General features: G+C 39.9%; 1 protein-coding gene across 2 annotated transcripts in view; it reads left to right on the top strand.

Moving 5' to 3' along the window:
- NRG3 (neuregulin 3) overlaps window positions 1–20,720 on the top strand; it is a 384,996-nt gene that overhangs the window by 364,145 nt on the left and 131 nt on the right. The window contains exon 9 of one of the 2 annotated variants that reach the window (XR_001873528.1): window positions 4,449–7,550. Coding sequence is in view for 1 of the 2 variants with exons in the window: in XM_017807194.1 (XP_017662683.1) it covers window positions 4,449–4,956 (508 nt within the window). In the remaining variant the exon portion in view is untranslated. Of the gene's footprint in view, window positions 1–4,448; window positions 9,581–20,720 lie in introns of those variants that run through there. The other variant, XM_017807194.1, reaches the window with a different exon arrangement.

Genomic DNA, 20,720 nt, shown 5'->3' with positions numbered 1-20,720 from the left:
TTGAAAAACAATTCCACTATTTTTTTTCCTTTTTTAATTCAGTTTGTTAGAACATTGACTGTGAACTCCAACTGTACATAAAGTCTGAATTTCAGAAGTGCTCCTGAGCACCTGCAGTTGCCTTTGAAGTCTTTTGCAATTGCTGAGGTATTTTGTGTAATATTTACATATCCCTATAGATTTCCAAAGACTTTCCAGGATCATTACAAGCATATCATATATATATAAAAGTAGGAGTGATATCTGGAATAGAATGAAAAACCCACTGGTTTCATCTGCACACCTCTAAGTCACAGTGAAGAGTTACACTATGAGAAGGGAGCTGCAGGGTTTTGTGTCATAACTGGCTTTATGAAGTGCAGAACTGAGGTCACCCACGTGTTATATTTTCCTTAAGGACGAAAGGAGCTATTATCACTAACCACTCTGATCTCCTGGGGGATGACAGCCACAACATTGTTACATGTGTGTATGTGGTTGTCATCACGTGTGTAGGCACCCATCCTCCAGTGCTGCCCTTGGCTCGCTGTTTTGTGGATGAATCTACCTAGCAAAGCTAGCCACGGTAATTAGGAAAGACAGACCAAGAGCAGGGCTTACCTGGGAAGGGGGAAAGCAAAGAAGCAAAAGGTTTGTCTATCTGGTGCCTTCTTTTAAATAAGTTTGACTCACGCTTCTGTCATTGTTACTATTTGCTTCTTCTGAGAAAAAAATTGTTTATTACCTCTTGCAGTAAATGTATTATTGTTCATTTGTATGATAATGTGCATGTAATTCCTTGCAAAAATTGCTACTGAAATTGCAACCCTTCCTGAAAGGAACAGGCTGACAGCCTTCCCTGTCCAGCAGACATGTCTTATAACATGGGCTCTGGGGAGTGCTGTAGTCTTCTCCTAGAGAGAAGTGAGATAGAAAACAGCAAAGCTGTGGGTAGTTGTATTTTCTTTTCTCTAGGAAACCAGTGTGTGATATTACAAGTATCGTCTTGTACTGGTCTGTATTTTAAATTTTCAGTTCTGCCAAAGTTTGATATTGGGACGAGCCTGTGATCTTCTGACCTCAGTCTGCTCAGCACTTCATGCCTATTTTGTGCACTAAGGATGTTTAGCATCTAAATATCTGCTGGTTTCACAGTGTTGGTATTCTCATTGGATTTCCAGCCCAAATAAAAAGTTCCCTTGTCCTTTGCAGAAGTTACACTGCTTCCTTTCTTCTCCTTTAAACCTCCATCTTTCCTTATAGGAATGCACAAATCAAAGTGGTTTATCTCCCTAATTCTCTGAGCATTCTGAACTTTGTCCATCAGCAGTTCTGGCTGAAGTTTAGTCAGATTTTGTGTGTTTATACTCGATAGAAAAGAGAATAATTTAGCTGATAGTGTTTGTTCCTCCTGCAAAAGTGCTTCTCTTCACATCCCACACTGAGAGGAAAGCTTTTGCTGCCTTCAAAAAACACCAAATCGTGATATTTGCAACACGATCTAATATTGTTTGAGTCAAATACAGGTAATATCAGTTATTTATTCAGTGTATTACTTGAAAGAGTAGAAAAACCTGCTTGAAATGAGTGGCTTAAAGAAGTCACCTCCGTGTCAGTTACGTCTCAGACAGGTTCCAGTCCCTGAGGGTGTTGTGAGTTGACATGCAGTGAAGTGGACAGTGGTTTGATCTCCAGCGGTCAGGGACCTGGCAGGAAGGGGCAGCAGTAAAAAATTATTATGCTTCTTTCAGTTTCATTTTTTTAATTTAGACTCAAACACTGTATAACATAATTAATTACTGTTGAATATTTATAAATGTTTGCTTTTCTTTTGTTGCGTGGTTTTAGGAGGAGGGTGGAGAGAGAGCTGCACTTTGAAACACATGCAGATGAATTAATTTATTCAGAGAAAATAATTTTTCAGATAAAAAACCAGATATATTTCTTTGGAGGAACTATGGTTCTGGGAAAGTTAATGATAGGAAAATGTAATTAAGGTTCTGCAATTATAGTTCTGAGTCTCAGTCTATTGAAAACAGCAGCAGTCTGGTGTCACACATAGAAGCATGGATCAGTTTGTAATTAACCAAAAGCCGAGTCTCACATGGTTTAGATGTAATACCCCTTCCAGTTTAATACCTCACCTGTTGCATACAGTGTATGCACTTTAATTCAACCTCCGTCCCTCTTTGTAAGCCCTGTGAGCACAAGGCAGAAACATGTAATTCTGGCATAAAGTTGGTATGTTTAGCTGTATTTCAAAAAATATTATAGAAATATGCCAGGCATTGCGTTACATGTTACTGCTGCTGCCAGTTAGTTTTCAAAATACAAGGAATAATTGAATCTCTGTTATAGAACTGGCAAATGTTACTGTTTTCTCACCAAATCCATTTTAATTCAATCTTTTCTTGTTTTTGCTTATATATCATCCATATAAAACATCCATTGCATGTGAAATTCATTAAAAACATTCACTCCCTTTGTTTTCAGGGTGCAGCCCAGAATATATTTAGGGCCTGAATTACCAAAAAAGGGACTAATGCAACTGATGCGATCTCTCCAGCTATAGTCGTTTGAACAATTATATATAAGCAAAGGAAACAAGAATGGGCACAACCCAAAGGTCTGCACTGTTTTGTTTTCATTTATTTTTTTTTAATTGTCCTCCCTCAGGAATAATATCCCCAATTAGTATTTCATTCATGAGTCTTGAGAAGTGTTCTAAAAAGCTCCTCCATGAATGGCTGCAGGTGTGTCTAAGCACAGTGCAAATGTAATTAACCAAAGCTGGCTCAGATATAATATGTAGCTGCATCTGTATAGCGTGGACAGGAAATTCTAGCACATATCCCAAAAGGCTGCTTGCTCTATTATTCCCTGGAGTCCTACTTCCCAAAGCACTGTCTCTTTCCATCACATATAGCAGCAAAGTTCACAACACCTCCTCCTTATCACAGAGCTCCCAGATGCATGTTCTGCTTTTTTGGAGATGCCTGGAGACCTCTGTACAGACCTTCACGTGTGCACACATACAGGTTAACGTGTCAGGCACTTGTACAAAGGCAGTGCCACCACAGACGAGTTAATTACAGGTCAGTGGCACTCTGTTGGAAATGAGCCTGAAGGTACCTCCTGCTGTCTCCTGTCTGACACCTCACAGGGAGGATGGGCTAAAGGAAGCCTTTCCAGTTAATTCCCATTATATGCTAATGCTGCACTATGGCTGTTTCACGGGATTCAGTTTCTTTTCATTAGCTCTTTTTCTGCCCATACCAAAAAGCAGCGAGGTACATATGAGTAGAGGGATATCCCTAGTGAGGTCCAGCAGGATTTTCAAAATAATACCCTTGAAGTCAGAGCACTTGCCTCCACACCAGGTCTAAATGTTGCTGTCCTCATCCATGGATAAAACATGTTAGATTTACCATTAGCTTGCCTTATTAAATAGTGATAAGCTGATTATAAATAAAGTATATTCTGGTACTGAGGTAATGTCTGTGGTCCTTAGTAACATGACTAGTAGATGTAGTAACTCTTAGAGCACCATATTTCTAGTAATACTACTTTCAGATGGGAAACATCTTTTTTTTTTCATTGTTTCCTTTATTTTATATTTAGTATACTTTCCATTTCTTTTATTTTAATTATTTTTTTAAACAAAACATTTCCCTATCAGAATAATGAATTTGGCTTTGAAACAAAATGGAAATGCTGATAAATTTCACCAAGTTGCCTCACAATAAATAAAATCATGCTGTGAGATGTATTAGTGGAAGATAAAGGATTTGGGTTTTTTTAAACAGTATTACAATATCAAGAGAACACAGACATTTGCTCAAGCCTAATATATATTAGCTCTATTTCCAGATGAAATCTAATAAAATAAACCAGACCAACATTATGGTAAAGGCTACTGAAAAAATAGACATTTTTCAGAGGTACACTGCACTTAGATGCTCTGATTGTTTGAAGGGGAGTACAATCATTTCTATGTAAACAAAGGCTACACAGCCATGTGTGTTTAAAGTTCTTTTTATCTGCATCTTTTTTAAGTGTTTTCCTAAAATAACTATTTGACATTGAGAGTTCTGACATTGAAGAAAGTATCAATCCATTTCTGGATTCAGAAATGTAGGAATGGAATGTCAAATTTAATTTCAAAGCAAATTAATAATACATTATAACTTCTGAAATCTTTTAAAAAGGAACTCTCATTACTCTCATGTACTGGTGGGCAAAATGAGACTGAGGGAAAAGCAGTGGTTTGCCACTGGCAGATCTAAGAATCAAAAGCTGTCTCCAGAGCCTATTGTTTTCCCCAGGGCCCCACCACTGCCAAGTGCTCCTAGTGGAAGGTAAAAATCATGTGTATCCTTTCAGCACAGTTCACTAAACCTCAGTGTCCCTGCTGCCAGTTGCATCTGACCACTTGATGTAAAACGAAAACCTTTTTTTACTCTTTCCAGGTATTCATCCAGTGGTTTAAAAACTCCTCAGAATACTTCAATAAATATGCAACTGCCTTCAAGAGAGACAACCCCATATTTTAATAACGTGGATCAGAAGGACTTGGTCGGCTATTCATCTTCAAGGGCCAACTCCGTTCCCATCATCCCGTCTGTGGGCTTGGACGAAGCCTGCATGCAAATGCAAAATGTTTCTGAAGTAACAGGCATCAAATGGTGCAAAAACTCCTATTCCGCTGAACTTGTCAATGTGAGTTCCCCTGTCAGTAATTGTCTTATAGCAGAACAACACGAAGTGAAAATATTGCTAGAAACTGTGCAGGAGCAGATCCGGATTCTGACGGACGCGAGGCGGTCGGAGGACTATGAACTGGCGAGCGTAGACGCAGAGAGCAGCGCGAGTGAAAACACGGCCTTTCTGCCCATGAGCCCCTTGGCCAAGTCGGAGCGAGAGGCGCAATTTGTCTTAAAAAATGAAACGCAAAGAGACTCAGTATTGACCAAGTGACTTTGTGTGGGGGTTGTGGGAGGGGAAATGAGAGATCTGTGCATTCGATGCTTTGCTAAACAGGAAGGGAGGAAGTTAAATACAAATTATTTATATGCATTAATTTAAGAGCATCTACTTAGAAGAAACCAAATAGTCAATCGCCCTCATATCATAGTGTTTTTTAACAAAATATTTTTTTAAGGGAAAAGTTCCAGGAGGGATGAAGCGTGCATCAGGTGCTTTCTAGGCAGGATTACACAGTTTCAGTTACAGAGGATTTTACCATGGTCCCGTTCAACTGTCCAAAGTCTTAGGCTATGCATCTTCTTTTCAGTAAAGTCCAAGACCATTCTTAGATGCATTTGTGGTTTCAGGGCAGTGCTGCAGCGAGCTACTGGCCAGGGATTCAGACCCTGGGGACCAAGTCCCGTGAGCCCAGCACAGGTCCAATCTCCTCTCCCCCTCTCCTCTTGATTCCAGCTTCATACCACAGAAACGGGCACACAGATTCCTACTTCTGAGTTCTGGTACCTGCTGTGGAATGAGGACATCCCTACACTGAACATATTCTTAACTCTTGACCTTAATTTGATGTGTTGGTCAGCCAAGAAAGTCAATGGAATCATTTAGGAGCTTTGGGTTTTGCCAAGCGTGGAGAGGGATTGGGTTCTGTAGAGTTTCAGTGGTCAGAAGCCGGTGGCTGCTCCATCTTCTGAGCTTTGCCTACCAGAGCTGCCTTGGTGGAGAGTTAGGAAGAACAAGGGAAAATGCAGAAGTGTGTATTACAACAGATGTGGTTTTGTTTTCTGATTTGGGGTTTTTTTGAGTGGCACCATAAACTCCGTTGTTCGTTAGCACCCCTAAACATTTCTAAACTTTTACACTTTGAAGGCATTTGTAAGCTCTCAAGGAGCACTTCTTGGTGTCTGTGTATATTTTTTTTTTTAACTTACCTTTTATTATGGGTTGTTCAGAGAAGAGTCAGGGAGATCCAGTATGATCAAAATCTAGCTGATAAGTGTTCACTATGCCTAATTTGTTCCTGCATTCAGTTCTCCAGTTACTTTAATTAATTATGGCTTAGGCTTGTGAACTTTAAAGTTTCAACCCTGCAGATGATTCAGTATGGACAGACCTGCAGGCATGCACAGATCTGAGTCTAATGGGGCTGTATAAGAGCAGATGGTTTCCACCAAGTCACTCCCTGCAGGGGATCAAGGTCTTAGAGAAGAAGTGTCATTACCTGGCTGCTGTATCCCAGTCACATTATAGCACTTTTTCCATTAGCTTTCTTTTTAGTCCCTCTTTCCCCCAGAAATTGTAACAAAATATGCCAATAGTGCAATGAATTGGGTTTGGTGACACATATTACTGGTTTTATTGGTATTAAAATATCTGCTTATTCTTGGGGGGAAAAGTCAACTATAATAAATAATTGCGAAATAGCCTTCCCTGGTTAATGTCAGAAGACTGATTAAAAAAAAACAGTATATACAGAATGTACTTAAACATTCCTTTGCAGCAAATTAATGGTTAAATTTATTAATGTGCCCCAGACTTTCTAGTTCACAAGTCTCAAGACTTCCCAAAATAGCACAATCGATCACGCTGTGCTGTTGTATGTTGAGTCAGAATAAAGCAATATTTTAACCTCTGTCAAGTAAATTTGGAAAATAAATGCTGAAGGTGTATGTCATTTTTTTTGTTAAGGCAGTAAAAAAAAAATTAACAGCATTCAGCAAGTCGTATTTTGGGTTCCTTTTGTGGTTTTGATTTCAGGGTTTCTTTTAAAGATAAAGTTGATGAAATTGTCTTGTTTACAGAACTTTCTATGGCTGTAATCTTTGCTGTGTGTTTTCAGTCGAAATATATTTGAGGGCAAACTGTTGTTCTGTGCCCCAGGATGGAGCCTGTCTTGTTTGGACTCCCTTCTGCAAAGACAGAGCTTTTGTTGTATCAGTGAGGTGGATCACCATGAGGTTTGGTCTCACCCTGATGTTTTTCTGCTGTATGTTGTGGCTGGGCACAGTCTCACTGCGTGAGCTGACTGTGGTGGGTGTGGTCCCAAGCCCACACTAGATAAATCCTCTGAAAGACAGGGTGTATTAGGTGGGGCTCAGCTTTGCATCCCTACAATCATATGACTTTTCTGTTAACAGCATTTACATCCCACCATCTGAGGGCATGAGCAAAGTGAGCTTGCTTCTGCCCATAAGCCCGGTGAACATACCTGTAATATAAAAGCTCTGGTTCAACAATTTGTAAAGTACGATCACTATTAATAAATTTTTCACCATTAATTTCATCGAGATGGTCTCTCTGCTAAAATGTGCAGAATCCTGCCCAAATTGATGTTTCAGAATTAAATCTTTTCAATCCAGACATAAGACCTCCTCACCCCCAAATTCTTCCAAACTTTGCAGTTTCACCTCTGGCAACATAATGGAAACACACAACAAGATTTCAGTTGAAGAAAGAACCATATCATAAGCAATGCCTTTATGGAGTGAATGTGTTCACGCAGCACCCCCGAAAGACCCAGAAAGAGGGGACAAGCAATGTATTTAAGAGAATGAAATGTCTAACTGAATGACAGATGAAGATCTGAAATGGTGAGGATATCTTCGGTTCGTGTTAGAGATGCGATCTTGTACTCAGCAAAGGATGTGTGACTGTTATATGTTAACTGTTCTATTCAGTTTTCAGCATGTTTGAATAGAGAGACGTTAATATTAACCATATGACAGACTAGTGTATTATTTGTTAAGAGTATTACTTCAGATCTTATTGAAACTGTCATTGTTTGCAGAGGAAAACAAAAAGGTTTGAAAACGTCAAACTAGGTAGCCTTAATGTCGTTTGTGTGGTTCTCTAACACAGCTGTTTTCCTCTGTGGACCTTCCTATTTTACAGTGAATGGGACAACATTTTCTCCGAGGTCTGACAACTCATTATGTAAAGGATCCATAAGAAAGTTGTACTGAAACAGCTGAAGTGGTAGGCCAAATATTGCTTTACTTCTGGTCCCATTGAACTCAGTGGATTGGAAGGGCTGTGAATCAGTGCAAAATGCAGTTCATTCCTAAATTTACATCTGTTCCCAGCCTTGGAAACAGTCTGTAATCCGCCTAGAAGAGGCTCTGAATTGAGTCATTTACCTGTAACACAATTAAAAATTTTATCTGGCCTATGAAGTTCCAGGTGTAGCCTGGTGTGAAAATTTGCACATGTAGCATGGCATTCAAGCAAACTGGGCATACTGCTGGCTAAATAAATTGAACTTTCTCTGAACTGAACAGAGAAAACCTGTCTCCCTTCAGCATAATCCTGTGGAAGAGAATTATGGGAGATGTATGTCCTGATATTTTTTTTCTTTTGTTTAGAATTTTTTCAAAAACAATCCAAAATAACTCTAAAAAGAACCCCAGTAGAACAATCCCAGCAGTTGAAATGGGAAATGTAGGTAAGTATGGGCACATTTCTTAGTTTTAATCACTGAAAAACTCTTTGGTACCCCATGACCTAAAGCTTAAATGTTTTAATTTTTGCAGGATCATGTTTAGATCAACAAATGCTTCCATGAAAAAAGAGCTGTTCAGAATGCTTTTGGTTTCTAGCCACCTAGCCATGGTCTCGGCTGGCGTAGTCAATGCATATGACAGGGCATATTAATAGAGGATCACATCCCAAATCTGTACTACTGCAAGTCCAGTGTAGTGTGACAAAGCTTAGTACTCTACCATATGATGTAAGCACTACTGCACTGATTTATGGAGCTACCTGCATTTTGCTTATGAAAATCACAGCAGTGTGTGAACACTCTCAGTGGAATACGGTGCGAGGTCCATTGGCTGAGTGATTGGTGTGTCAAGTCTCTCTGTCACAGGAGCTGAGTGTCCCTGGCCAGGCTCTAACAGCAGTGAACTTACCTCCATGTGGCTAATTCCAAAGTCAGTCATCAGAATTCTGCAGCTCCAGGTTTAAATTTTGAAAAAAGCAATGAGTTGATGGCATGTGGTCATGACCAGGCGTGTGCTCGGTATGCTCCTGAATTGAAATGTTCAGTTAATTCGCGTCTAGTTCTCTTGTAAGTAGGGAGAAAATCTGGATTCCTTTTCCAATTCATCCCCAGCTTCCCTTAGTCTAATTTTGGACATTACTTGAACATTTCTTACTCTTACAAGAAAGTCTGAAAATGAAAACCAAAGAAGAACTCTTTCAGAGTTCTAGCTGCAGTAAGTAAAATTGAAGCTTGAAGGAGCAGACCTGGAATAAAAACTGGTTTTGAAAGTGGTATTAATATCAATTGCCTTTCACTAAAATGGAATTTCCCTGTAAACCGTTTACCACTTGGGAAAAGATAGGCAGAATGAGCTTATATTTATTATGTTGCCATGAATTTAAAATGCTCATCTCCCAACCGATTGGAGAAAAGCAAATATTTAGGATAGATTTTTCAGCTTTTGTGATTTTTTTTTTTTATTATTTTATTTCAGTAGCCCTGCAGGTCAATGATCCATTATCTGTATTGTCTGTCCTCTTTTGTGGTCCAAATGCTGGACTGTTAGATTTCCTTAAAGAGAACAAGATTTTATCTAAATTTTATTTTTAAATTATTCATAGAATAATATATTTCTTTATCTTGCTGAAAACATAAAGTAATGCAAACTTTTTTTTTTTGTGCTGCATTATTACTGAATTTGCAGCAAGATTATGCTGCCTTTGTTTTGATATCTACTCACACGAATACAACTGTGACACCCAGTTTTCAGGTTTTAGACTTGGCACTTCCAAATCATCATATCAAACAGGATTTTTGTATTTGAAATAGCAAAGTTCAAACACGACATAGAAATGAAATAGCTACAACAGCAGTAAACTTATTAAGAAAGTTGGTTTGCGGTTTGTTGTTTTTTTCATTTTTATTCCATAGCAATTAGAGGATTGGGCCATGGGATTGGTAGTCTTGCAAGTAATACAGTCACAGAATTTATTAGTGGCAGTGGAAAGTCATTGCTGTAGCCCAGAACTAGAAAAGCCACAGCGGAGGAGGAATCACTCATCCAGTGTGTGCTGCAGGGGGTAAAAGTGCTTTCATTTTAATAGTAAAAACCAATATAGTTGTTTTTCTGTTGAAACTGCCATAAAAGGTAAAATATCTGAATTTATTAATGACCATGGTGGTAGTGTTTGAGAAGAGGAAAAGGGGCAGAAATTCCCAAATTTGTAATGCTTGTCCGGTCCCTTGGAACAAAGCTAATTATGTTTTGATTCTTTATTATTACAGCACAGTTTTCAGTGCTGCAGAGTGATCACACCTCACTGACAGCCTGCACTGACCCTTTCTTGCTTGAAAAGATTTAGCAGTTTCCTCTTTGATCAACAGTCCTGTAAACAAGGGATGATTTATTGAAGTGAAAATACAGCTATAAGGTTAGGGGGTTTTTATGTAAGAAACTATATTTAATTTTATAGCTATAAAGAAGAGAGGTTACTGATGACTGAAGAATGTAAATAATGTATGTAAGTGGCATGGAAATCCTGTATTTGTACCATAGCTTTTGATAATACATTCTCTTAACACCATCAGGGGAGACCTACATGCAGTTTTTATATTTTTTTCCTTAACAGGGACAATGGTCTGTACCACATCACTATAGTGGCTAGGCATTGATGTACCCTTGTCCTTATTTTTTCCTCTTGCATTGCAAGACCCACTTCTGTGCTGTCCCATGCCTGCTCTGGTTTTACTGAAATAACTGAATTTGTAATGATTTAACATCTTTATTCACATTCAGTTTTACCTTGCCCTCAGCATCAAGAGTATCAGCCTGACATTTGGGACACTGGGGGTGTCCGCTGAGTAAATTTAAGGCCTAAAACGGTTTTATGCACTTGCATTTGTCTGCTTTGTGTTGACCTAACAGGAAATCTTTGCCTTGAAGAAGGATTTATGCAGCCCATGCTGCAAGGCATTTTCCTGCCCTTCTCTCATACCTGCCGCTATCAGTATTTCCAATCTCTTCAGTCAGCTGCTCTCTTTGAGTTCTCCTGCCCAGCATTGGGAAGTACTGTGAGATTACAGACCAGAAGCCTCAGACTTCTTTTAGCATACCAAAGACCAGAAGTCATCTGAAATGTCCTGAGCTATAACTTCAGATACGACTTTCCGCCTCTTACTACTAAAATGCCTCCAAAGGTTGAGGTCTCTAAAATGCATTGCATTAAATTATGTAATATAAATAATGCCAAAGTGCATAAAATTGAGAGTTATATGGCAAATATTATTTTTTAGTGTATGTCTTGCTTTGAAGGAATACAGAACAAGAGCTCCCAGCTGGAAACTAAAAATACAAACAATAACACAAGACTAGAAGATAATACAAAGAATAATTAATGTAAAATAAGAAATAGTTCCTTGCTTTCTCTGAAATAAACAGTCATAGTTGAAGGTTATCAAGATGCATCAGGGAAATGAAGAAGTTTCAGTGAGGCTGTTTTATAAGTTTTATGTCTAAGAGCTTTTCTCAAGGAATTCAGGCTTCCCTTGCTTGACAATAATTAAGATGATGTTTCCTCCATAACATTACTCCTGTACAGAGTCAAATATTGCATACCTCAGCATAAGCAGGACAGAAATGCAGGATAGGTTTCACTTTGGCTTTCTGACTCAAGTTGGACTCACTTTAGATTATCTCTGATCTATTCCAGGAAAGAATAAATTAATATCAAAAGAAAAATAAAGAAGAGACACACGAACACTTAATGATTATTTTTTCAAAAATCTACCAATTGGTATTAAGATTAGAGCCATCTGCTGAACTTGAGTGTTCTAGAAACAGCTGAGATTTTGACTGTTCTTGGTGGGGGAAACAGCAAGTAGTAGAAGTATTACCACCCCCACCACCCCAGCAAGATGCACACTGCGAACAACTGGAGAATAGGGTAAGGTGCTTCTCCTGGCTATGGCACAGCTTTTTGCGTGGGTGAGGAGGGACAGATTTTGCATCAGGCCAGGTCATGTCTTCTGAGAAACTTGTCCTTTATTTCTTTCTGAGATCTTTCTCATTTCAGTGAAATTGTGGTCATCAGCACTAGTTTGGTTTTGAGTTTTTTGTGACTTAAAACTTCTAGGATCATTTAAAGTGTTGAATTTTGGAAACAGAGACTTCTGAAGAAAAAAGTAAAATTTCTTCTGTGATTTTTTTTACATCACCTTTAATTGAAATGCTTGTATTATGTTAACTATTTTTTAAAAAATTAGATGTTACAAATCTAAATACAAATATTTAGATTTACATGATGTTAATAGGAGATGGGTAAGATCTATGTTTCTCTACTGATCTAGTTGAAGACTCCCCTGTTCATTGTAGGGAGGTTGGACTAGATGACCTTTAAAGGTCCCTTCTAACCCAAACTATGCTAGCCATGTTCAAGTTATGTATCAAATTGCCTATAAAATGTTGAGATTTCTGTGCACATCAATGGCAACTTTGGATTTTACATGTAAAGGTAAATAAGATATTTACAAAGAAAAAAATGGACTATGTAAAACTTCCAGGTCAGACTGGTGTTGCACGAGGGGCAGCTGTTTCACTGAAAGCACAGTTAATATGAAGTAAATGAGGCTCTCAAAGGAGGATGTTTATGGTGGCTCAGCAGTTGAGCTGTCTGAAATAAAACCCAGGTTTCTACCTCTGCAGAGCTAACCTATGCTCCTTTCTAAAAGTGGCCCACAGGGTGTCTGCAGCTCCTCCACCAGTGACTGTACCAAAAGGCAGGTGACAGCACTGACTTCTGTGAAGGCTCCTCTCATTAAATCAAAGTGAAGTAATATGAACTAAAAATTGATGGGTCTGATTCTCCCAGGTATTGCCAGGTTACATGGAGTGCCAGCAGGAATGCTGATTTACAATTTCTGAGGCTGTGGCCCATGATTTGACCTGACCTGCTAGTTCTCCCTGCTTGAGCTGGGGCAATCTAAGCAGAAATATCTCTGCCTATCAGGGTAACTTCAGAACATCATTAAAGCAGTTTGATTCCAGCTAACCTCATTTTTTATACTTCATTGCATATTCTCCTTGATTATTGCAGAGGTGAAGCTGCTTCCAGCTTAAAGTTGTTATCACTGATCTGTCTGCCAGAATAACTGGTTGGGATCACTCAGGTCCAGTTCTGATAGTGGTGTAAGGTCCTCCAATTCTGCAGATCAGAGCTGGCTCTTGCAGTCCAACATCATATCTATATCCTAGAATGGTTTGGCTTGGAAGAGACTTTAAAGATATCGAATTCCAAGACCCCTGCAGTGAGCAGGGACACCTTACAATAGACCAGGTTACTCTAAGCCCCATCAACCTGGCCTTGAAAACTTACAGGGATGCAGCATCCACAGCTTCCATGGGCAGCCTGCTCCAGTACCTCATCACCCTCACAGTGAAGAAAATGTCCAAGCACAACTGTCCCTACTTGTTCTGCAGCAATGGTATGCATGGATCAGCTGTCAGGCTGATCTTTCACATTATCCATTTTATTTAACAAAGCTATCTCTTAAATATAAGTTCTGTACTGGCTCTCTGTATGTTGTATAGAGAAGCAGTGAAGGCAAATTCAGCCTGTTGGCATTTTCACACCAGCTAACAATGGTATGCTTTTTTTCAAAGCAGCTCAGAAGACAAACCGTAAAATTCTGACCTACCTGGTCAGAGCAGGGTTATTATGAGCAGGTTTTGTCCATGTATGTTCTTATCTAATTTGTCTTTTTTCCTAAGAAATCATCTTTCTTCCAAGAGCCCATGTTCCTAAAAAAAATTAAGTAAAGGTAAGGCAAGAGATGTGCTTTGTCTTCTCTGCAGAGGAGACAGGGACACAAGTAAATGCTAATTACCAAAAACCTTTCCAGCTGATTCCACTCATATTTGCACAGACAGGTGATGGTAAAATGACTCTATATGATTTGTCACATCTATTTGCAGGCTGTGACATATATAAACTGTTTTGAATTGTCTGTGGTTTGTAATATCTTAGATGGATTTTGAGGGTGCAGGCGGTGTTCTGGGTTGTGGGGAAGCATCCCACAGGCTCAGACCCTTCTTCAGGCAAGGAATCAGGTTTCACAGTAGGAGGGCCTCCTAAGCTAAAAATTAGAAACTCTTCCAAGGTTAAGATAAAAGGGCAACTTGGAAAAAAACACTAGAAATCACAGTCCTTTAAAACAAGGATCCTCTTTAACCCCATATGGATTGGCAACAAAGTTGTGATTTTTATTTCAATTTCTCCAGTAAGTAATAGAGTAGTTTTGCTTTTACATTAGTTTAAACCTGTCTCTAGGTGGCTTCAGAGGGCAAAGAGAACACATCACTGTGTGAACAGCTGTGCTCTAGGAAGGTGGTTGCTCATGGGCAACTTCCCGTTCTTGAGGGTGGGATCTGGTCATCAGCACTTTGCCTGTCTTCCTTAATTAGCTGAGAGAAGACCAGGCAGTGCTCTGCATTCCTTGCTTCTTAGCTGCTGATGAAACTTGGAGCAAATCTTTGTACCAGAAGCATTTAAAAATGGAACAGAGGTGATGGTGATGGGGTCTGTTCACTGTGAATATCCAGCTGGGATAGCTGGAATAACTGCAAGGGAAGAGTTGCCTTTGCAAATCATGTGCCTGATTTGTTGGTTAAATAGATTTTCAGTCCTCCCTATTTAGTCAACAAGGACGTTAAGATGTCCAGAAATAAAAGTGGAATGATTGGTTCCCAGTACTAATCTTAATGGCCACAAATCCAGTATTTCAGAGTTTTTGCTGAGCACTTAGCAAGTAGAATCAATCAGGCTTCACTTAAATAGATGACCTTTTATTGTAGAGTTACACCTGATTTCATGCTTTCCTTTATTGATCACCACATCTTTTCTATGTCACTTAAAATTATGCTTACCTTAAAACTGATCTGTAGATGTGCCTGAAACAGCACCTAATGTGAACATGAAATCTGAGTGTTCTCAATGTGTAGGGCAAGTCTTGTGAAACCTCCTTTTTAGCAGCCGAAAGTCTTGAACCATTCACTGAAATAAGACAACTATTTGATTTCAACAAAATTGATTCTGCTGTCAATAAAATCACTGATAAACACTTGAGTTGGATTTGGGGCTTCTGAGTATATATATATATATATATGTAAAGCTACATACACAAATTTTCTTTTAGAACATAGAAATGAATGCTCCAACTTAAAGTTTATTCATCTAAATAGCTGGAGAGAATATCCACTTAACCACATAGCCTAAACACATTGAAGTATGGGGGAAAAGGTGTTTATTTTCACCTGTGTTTATTTTTTCACCGGTAAAAACAAATAAAAAGAAAAGAAAAATAATCATAGTGCCTATGACAAAGATTGTGTGTCAAGGAGTGTGCAATGTGTACCTTGATTACTTTAACTGCAAATGGAAGCCGCTTTTAGACTGAGTGTGGTTGAAAGGAAATATCATTAGAAAAAATGTCATGCAGCATCCCAGGAAATGCTTTGGTTCGATCTGTTTGGCCTCCGTTTTTGTGGAGCTGTACATTCCTGTCCATGGTTCTAAAGGATAAAAAAAGAACTGATTTCAGAATCAATCTGTATTTTGACTCGTTTTTATACTCTTCACACCCAGGCTGGTTTATCCTATGTGTAAGTGAAGCTGAATAGTATAATATTTCTATTTAGTATCATAAATGAGTTTTACTGCATTACTGAATTCAGTCCTTTTCCCCTGCTCAAGTGGTATGCTCCTACTGTCTGCAGCCATCTCTCACTCAAAGCAGAGGTTTCATTTGTTCACAAAGCCACAAGAAGGGTCGAGGCCAATCCGTCTGAAGACACAGGATCTCTTCATTCAGCCTTGCTGGTGGGAGGATCAGCCAGGGTTAGCTGGAATTTGAGACAACAATCTCTGACATCTCGGCACATGGAGAGGCATCTGCCTGGAAAGCCCAAGATTTCTGCTGCAGAAGTCAATCCTTCCAGTCTCACCTGCAAGCCTCTCAGCTTTAGGCTAAATGAATCAGGCAGAAAGGCTGAACTGTCCAAAATAACACATTCTCAGGGAGGAGGATCAGCTGAGAAGAGAGGCAGAGATGGCAATATCCTTAATTCTGGAGTCCCAACAATAAAAAAGTACAACTTCTTTGCAAAATTATTTCTTAGCTGAACACAGCAGAACACATCAAGGTGTCACAGCAGCAGCCATGGGGACGGGGCAAAATTTCAATGTCATCCACCCCTGACCAGCCAGGGGCTTCCCGCTGGGGCAGCCACAGCCGATGTGGTGCCCACCCCTCCTTGCAGCCCCTGCTACCTTGCGTGGATGTCCCTGCCTTCCCCCTGTGCCCAGGGTCATGTTTTCAAGCACATCACCAGAAGTTTGTGCTGAACTGCTCCATGCTGAGCTTATTCATCATCCAAACCCCAAAGAGGCTTTCTGCTCAAGTGCCTTCAAAACGCCTCTGTAGCTGATGCCAGGTACCCCTTGGCAAAGCCCCAAGTCCCTGCAGCTCCTGCTCACGGTGTGCTGAGCACCCAGAGACTCAGCTGAGGCCCAGCCCATTCCCAGGCAAGGGAAGGAGGGTGCAGGGCTGCAGGTACTCCCCGGATCCACCATGCCTCAGTCTGCCTCCCCCAACATCACTCCTGGATGCTGTACTGCAGATCCCCATTTCTGCTAACACTTGGGCTTTTCCTGTTGGACTTTTTTATTTTCTTCCCTTTTTTTTTCCTCTGTGTGGTTCAAAATAGCTCTCTGAATCTGACACTTGGTTTCTGCTAATGCACGTTGGCGGTGTGAGTCCAAGTGTTTTGAACACACCAATGTTACAAAATAGCAAAAAAAAAAAGCTTTACTGTCAAGGCCACACTTCCAAACACTTCATACCCTGGGGCTGAGGTAGAGGCACTTGGGTGAGTTTGATGCTGAAACCCACTGATCTAATAAGAAGGTTTTTCCTTTTGCCCAGGGCTAAGGGCAGGTTTGGGTGGGTGTGTAATACTGCCCCAGGTAAGGCTCCCTCCCACAGGGAACCAACCCACAGCTGTGTTATGTGGAGCTGTTCACGTGGTTTGCAATCACAGCTGTAACCACTGAGGACACCCTTTGTCTTCCCAGCAGTGGTCACCCATTCAGGTCTCTTTCCTTGGTGTTCCTGCAGCAGAAGGGTCCTGTCTTGATGGGAGGAGGCAGCTCTGAAGATATGGCTCTGGTAGGAGGCTTGTTTTCTAAATGCGCTTTTTGGAGGTGTTTGGGGGTTTTGTTTGTTTGCTTTTTCCCATTTGGTTTGTGCTGGATATTTCCTGTAGTGGATATTTTATTTACTCTGTGGCATAGTAACTGAGTTTATTAGACTGAGCAGGGATTAAGGTATGGGAATACAGCAGTCTTACAGTTTTATCTTAAAGCTTTAAATTGACTCAGAGCTATGGTTGATTGTTTTGAAAATGTGCAGGCTTGGTAAGAGAGGATCTCTGCAGATTTCCTTTTCACCCAGGGGTAAACTGCAAGTTCTTGTCTGTTCCCTTCCAGAATGGAAAAATCTGAAGCTTGTTTAGAGCATGGTTTATGCTATGATAGGCATTGCATACTGTCCAGCCATCCCATAAAACAGCCTATGTGCTGAGGAACTCTGAACTTTCTAAAGGTGCAACTTCAAATGTAACAAATAAGAATGCAATGAGAGTGGCTCATAACATTCCCGTTAAAAGCCATGTTTGATATCTACTTAAAACTTCGTATTCTTGTGGAATGCCTTTTGTCAAAGACACATTAATTATGAGTGCTTTCTGAAGCAAGGCTATAGCAAGTGTTATACAGCTTCAGGAATGTCCTGTGATGATCTGTATCCTAACAGCTGAAACCACTTTGCTTAGGCAGTCATCTGCAGAGCAAAAACTTTCATTAAGTAACTTAAATATTTTTAATTCGTACTCTTCACAGATCCATAGCAAGCTGCTAAAGTTGCTAACGGGTAAACCTCTCAAACTGTATTTAAAGTTATGTCTACTGCTAATGGCAAACACTGCAGTGACTTACTAGCAAAGTGCTTTTAAGAATGTCATTGGTACTATGCAAAATAAGAACAGTCTTATTATAAGCATCTTCTTTGTTAGGACTTGCACACACAGCTCACAGTGAAGTGCTTGTTGACTTGCAAGATGTCTCTGCTCCAGCACAGCTGAAGCAAAGATGATGGTGAAGCTCTTTTGTTTCAGTAGTAGCACTATTCCCAAAAAAAGGGTTTGCTACCAGTTTAATCCTACTTAAAATAATGCAGTTATATCTATAGGTTCTGGACGTTTTCTAACTTTGAGTCAAAGAACGTGTTTTTCTTTACTTTAGTACGTTGAGAGGTGAAATTAGAGGTGGACAGGCAGCAGAAGAGCAACCACTCACAAAATCCTGGGTTTATCCTCTTTTGGCGAGTTTGTGGCTGTCTTTTTAATTATTCATAAGCATTGTTACAATAGGATTTACTAAGATGCAAGGAAGAGGCTGTCATTTTGGGAGGCTCTAGCTATGTGCAGAAGAGGAATTGGAGGAAACCAAGGCCTGGGGAAAGGGTGGTTCTCACCTAAGATGAAGACATATTTGGGGATATCTGTGTGCCAAGGACTTAAAGGACAAAGTCTCTGTGAACCTCCTCCATATTCAGCTGCGTGTAAGCCAGATGGACAGTTCCTGATCAGTAAAGTAGAGCAAATTAGATGGAGGAATCTACTCTGAAAATAAGACCAGAAAAAGGAGTGACTCCAAATACAAATTCTTACTCAGCATAATCCTGTGAGAGCAAAACCTGAGAGAGATTTGCAGGTGAAGCCTATTATGTTTGGTGCCTGGCTGTTCTTGACCCACAGCTGTACCTCCTAACTCATCAGACTGACAGATGGCTTGGGCCAGGAATGGTGGATGAAGTAGACTGAGTAATCCAACATAACAATATTTTTTTCCAGTAAAGCTGATTTATTTTTAAGGATTCAAAGAAACTGGGGGGGGGGGGAAATTGAGGTATTTGGTTAGTGATTTCATTTGCTTTTTCTCCTGAAGTCAGGCCAAAGGAGGCTACACCGATTCAATTTTAGGAGCTAACCTGAGGAACAAGATCTTTTAACAACTAGTTCCTGTCGCCTGGTCTGGTGGATAACATTACTGATTCTCCAGTCAGGTTGGGTACTGCAGGCATACATGTCTGTCGTGCACTCAGCATCTCTCAGACTCTTCTCACTATTTCTCTCTTCTTTCAGAAGATGTTCCAATGCAGTGGACCTGGGCTGATGGGATAGAGAAAATATGGCTTCTCCCCAACAGCTGCAGTATGTCCCCTGCTGTCTTTTTGGTGTCTTATGTGAAATTGCCAGTTGTCCTTCTCAGGGTTTCTCCTATGTTATCTCATGCTCTAGTTCTTTCTCTATATCATGCTTGATAATTTGCTGCTATTGTTCTAAAAATAGTGCTGCTATTCTAGGTAGTGATTTATACTAGGGATAACAGATATGACAGCTATTCAGGACTTTTTCTTTAAAATAACAGGGAAATTGTGGTTTTGGCCCAGTCTCCAGGAAATCTGGAGGGCCTGAGGCTGGCCTCATAGCCAAAAAGCTGGATTGGGTCAAGGTGTCTACAGGGGTGACAGAAACTTCCTGGGGACCTTCATGGGAGATGTGGAGACTCACCTGCTGAGATGATTTGTGAACTCACTGCTGTGCCAATTCAACTCAAAGAGCCAATGCTGTAGCAGAAGTTTGGTACGAAGTTTTATGGTGAGCTGCAGTTTAGGGATATTGGTTGTCCTCTTTGCCACCGGCAGTGTAAGGAACATGTGAAGCTGATGTAGTGTGCAACACATCAACGAGGTGAGTGGGGACAGGTGGATGCAGGTGTCTGACAATTTCCCTGCAGCTGGCAGAGGAGCTGGGAGAAGCCTTTCCCTCTGAGGTGTGATTGATCTGTGAGCTTTCCAGAGCATTGCAGAGATTAGGTGCTTTTTGGTTGCTTCTCTTAGTAGTCTGTATTTTATCACTGACTGTAACAGCTTCTTGACTGAAACTCCATGGGGTATGCCTTGCTCTAGAAGATTTCTTAGTTTGAATTGAACAGCATTTATAGATTTACTGGTGATAATTTTTACTGTAAATGCAGACCAGCAAGGTATAAACATGTAACTTTTGATTTCACATCAAATGAACCTTTTATTCCTATCTAGTTACTTGAGCCAATGTAGTTTAAATTCTCTAATGCAGAGCTTTTTCTCTCCATGAATTAAATGGATGAACCTCTCTTAGAAAGCTTTCTCTAATTGTATTACTGTACTGGGCTATTAATTCCTTTCCTCAATAAGCTACTATTTTTTTATGGCTACAGTGACCTGAAGTAATCACAGTCTCAGTATTAGTTGAAGCCTTTCAGTTTAACACTCTTCTAATGAAATTTATTGCTTCTACTAATGTCTTACAAATACTCTGAAGAAATAGCAGTGCACAGAGAGAACTTCAATAAGCACAATTAGAACAATAGCTGAGGATACCCTAATGTAAGAGTTCCTTTTTTTTTCCCCTAGATAGTCACACTGGTGTATCACAAGCCTGTTTGAGAAGAGAAAGAAAGCGTTCATTATTAGTATCCATTAGATTCCTTTTGTATGCTAGAAATATTTTATCTAGTTGAAGATGGTGGAAAAATAAGATGATGATTTACTGCGTTTGCAGTCTGAGATTGCCTAGAGCCCAAAAATTCACAATGCTACAGGCTGAATTTTTCTTTCTTGTACT

Source organism: Lepidothrix coronata, unplaced genomic scaffold, assembly GCF_001604755.1.
Source record: "Lepidothrix coronata isolate B3197 unplaced genomic scaffold, Lepidothrix_coronata-1.0 Scaffold17, whole genome shotgun sequence".
Lineage (NCBI taxonomy): Eukaryota > Metazoa > Chordata > Aves > Passeriformes > Pipridae > Lepidothrix > Lepidothrix coronata.
The sequence above is the reverse complement of the archived record's forward strand: the minus strand, read 5'-3'. Positions and strand labels throughout refer to the sequence as shown.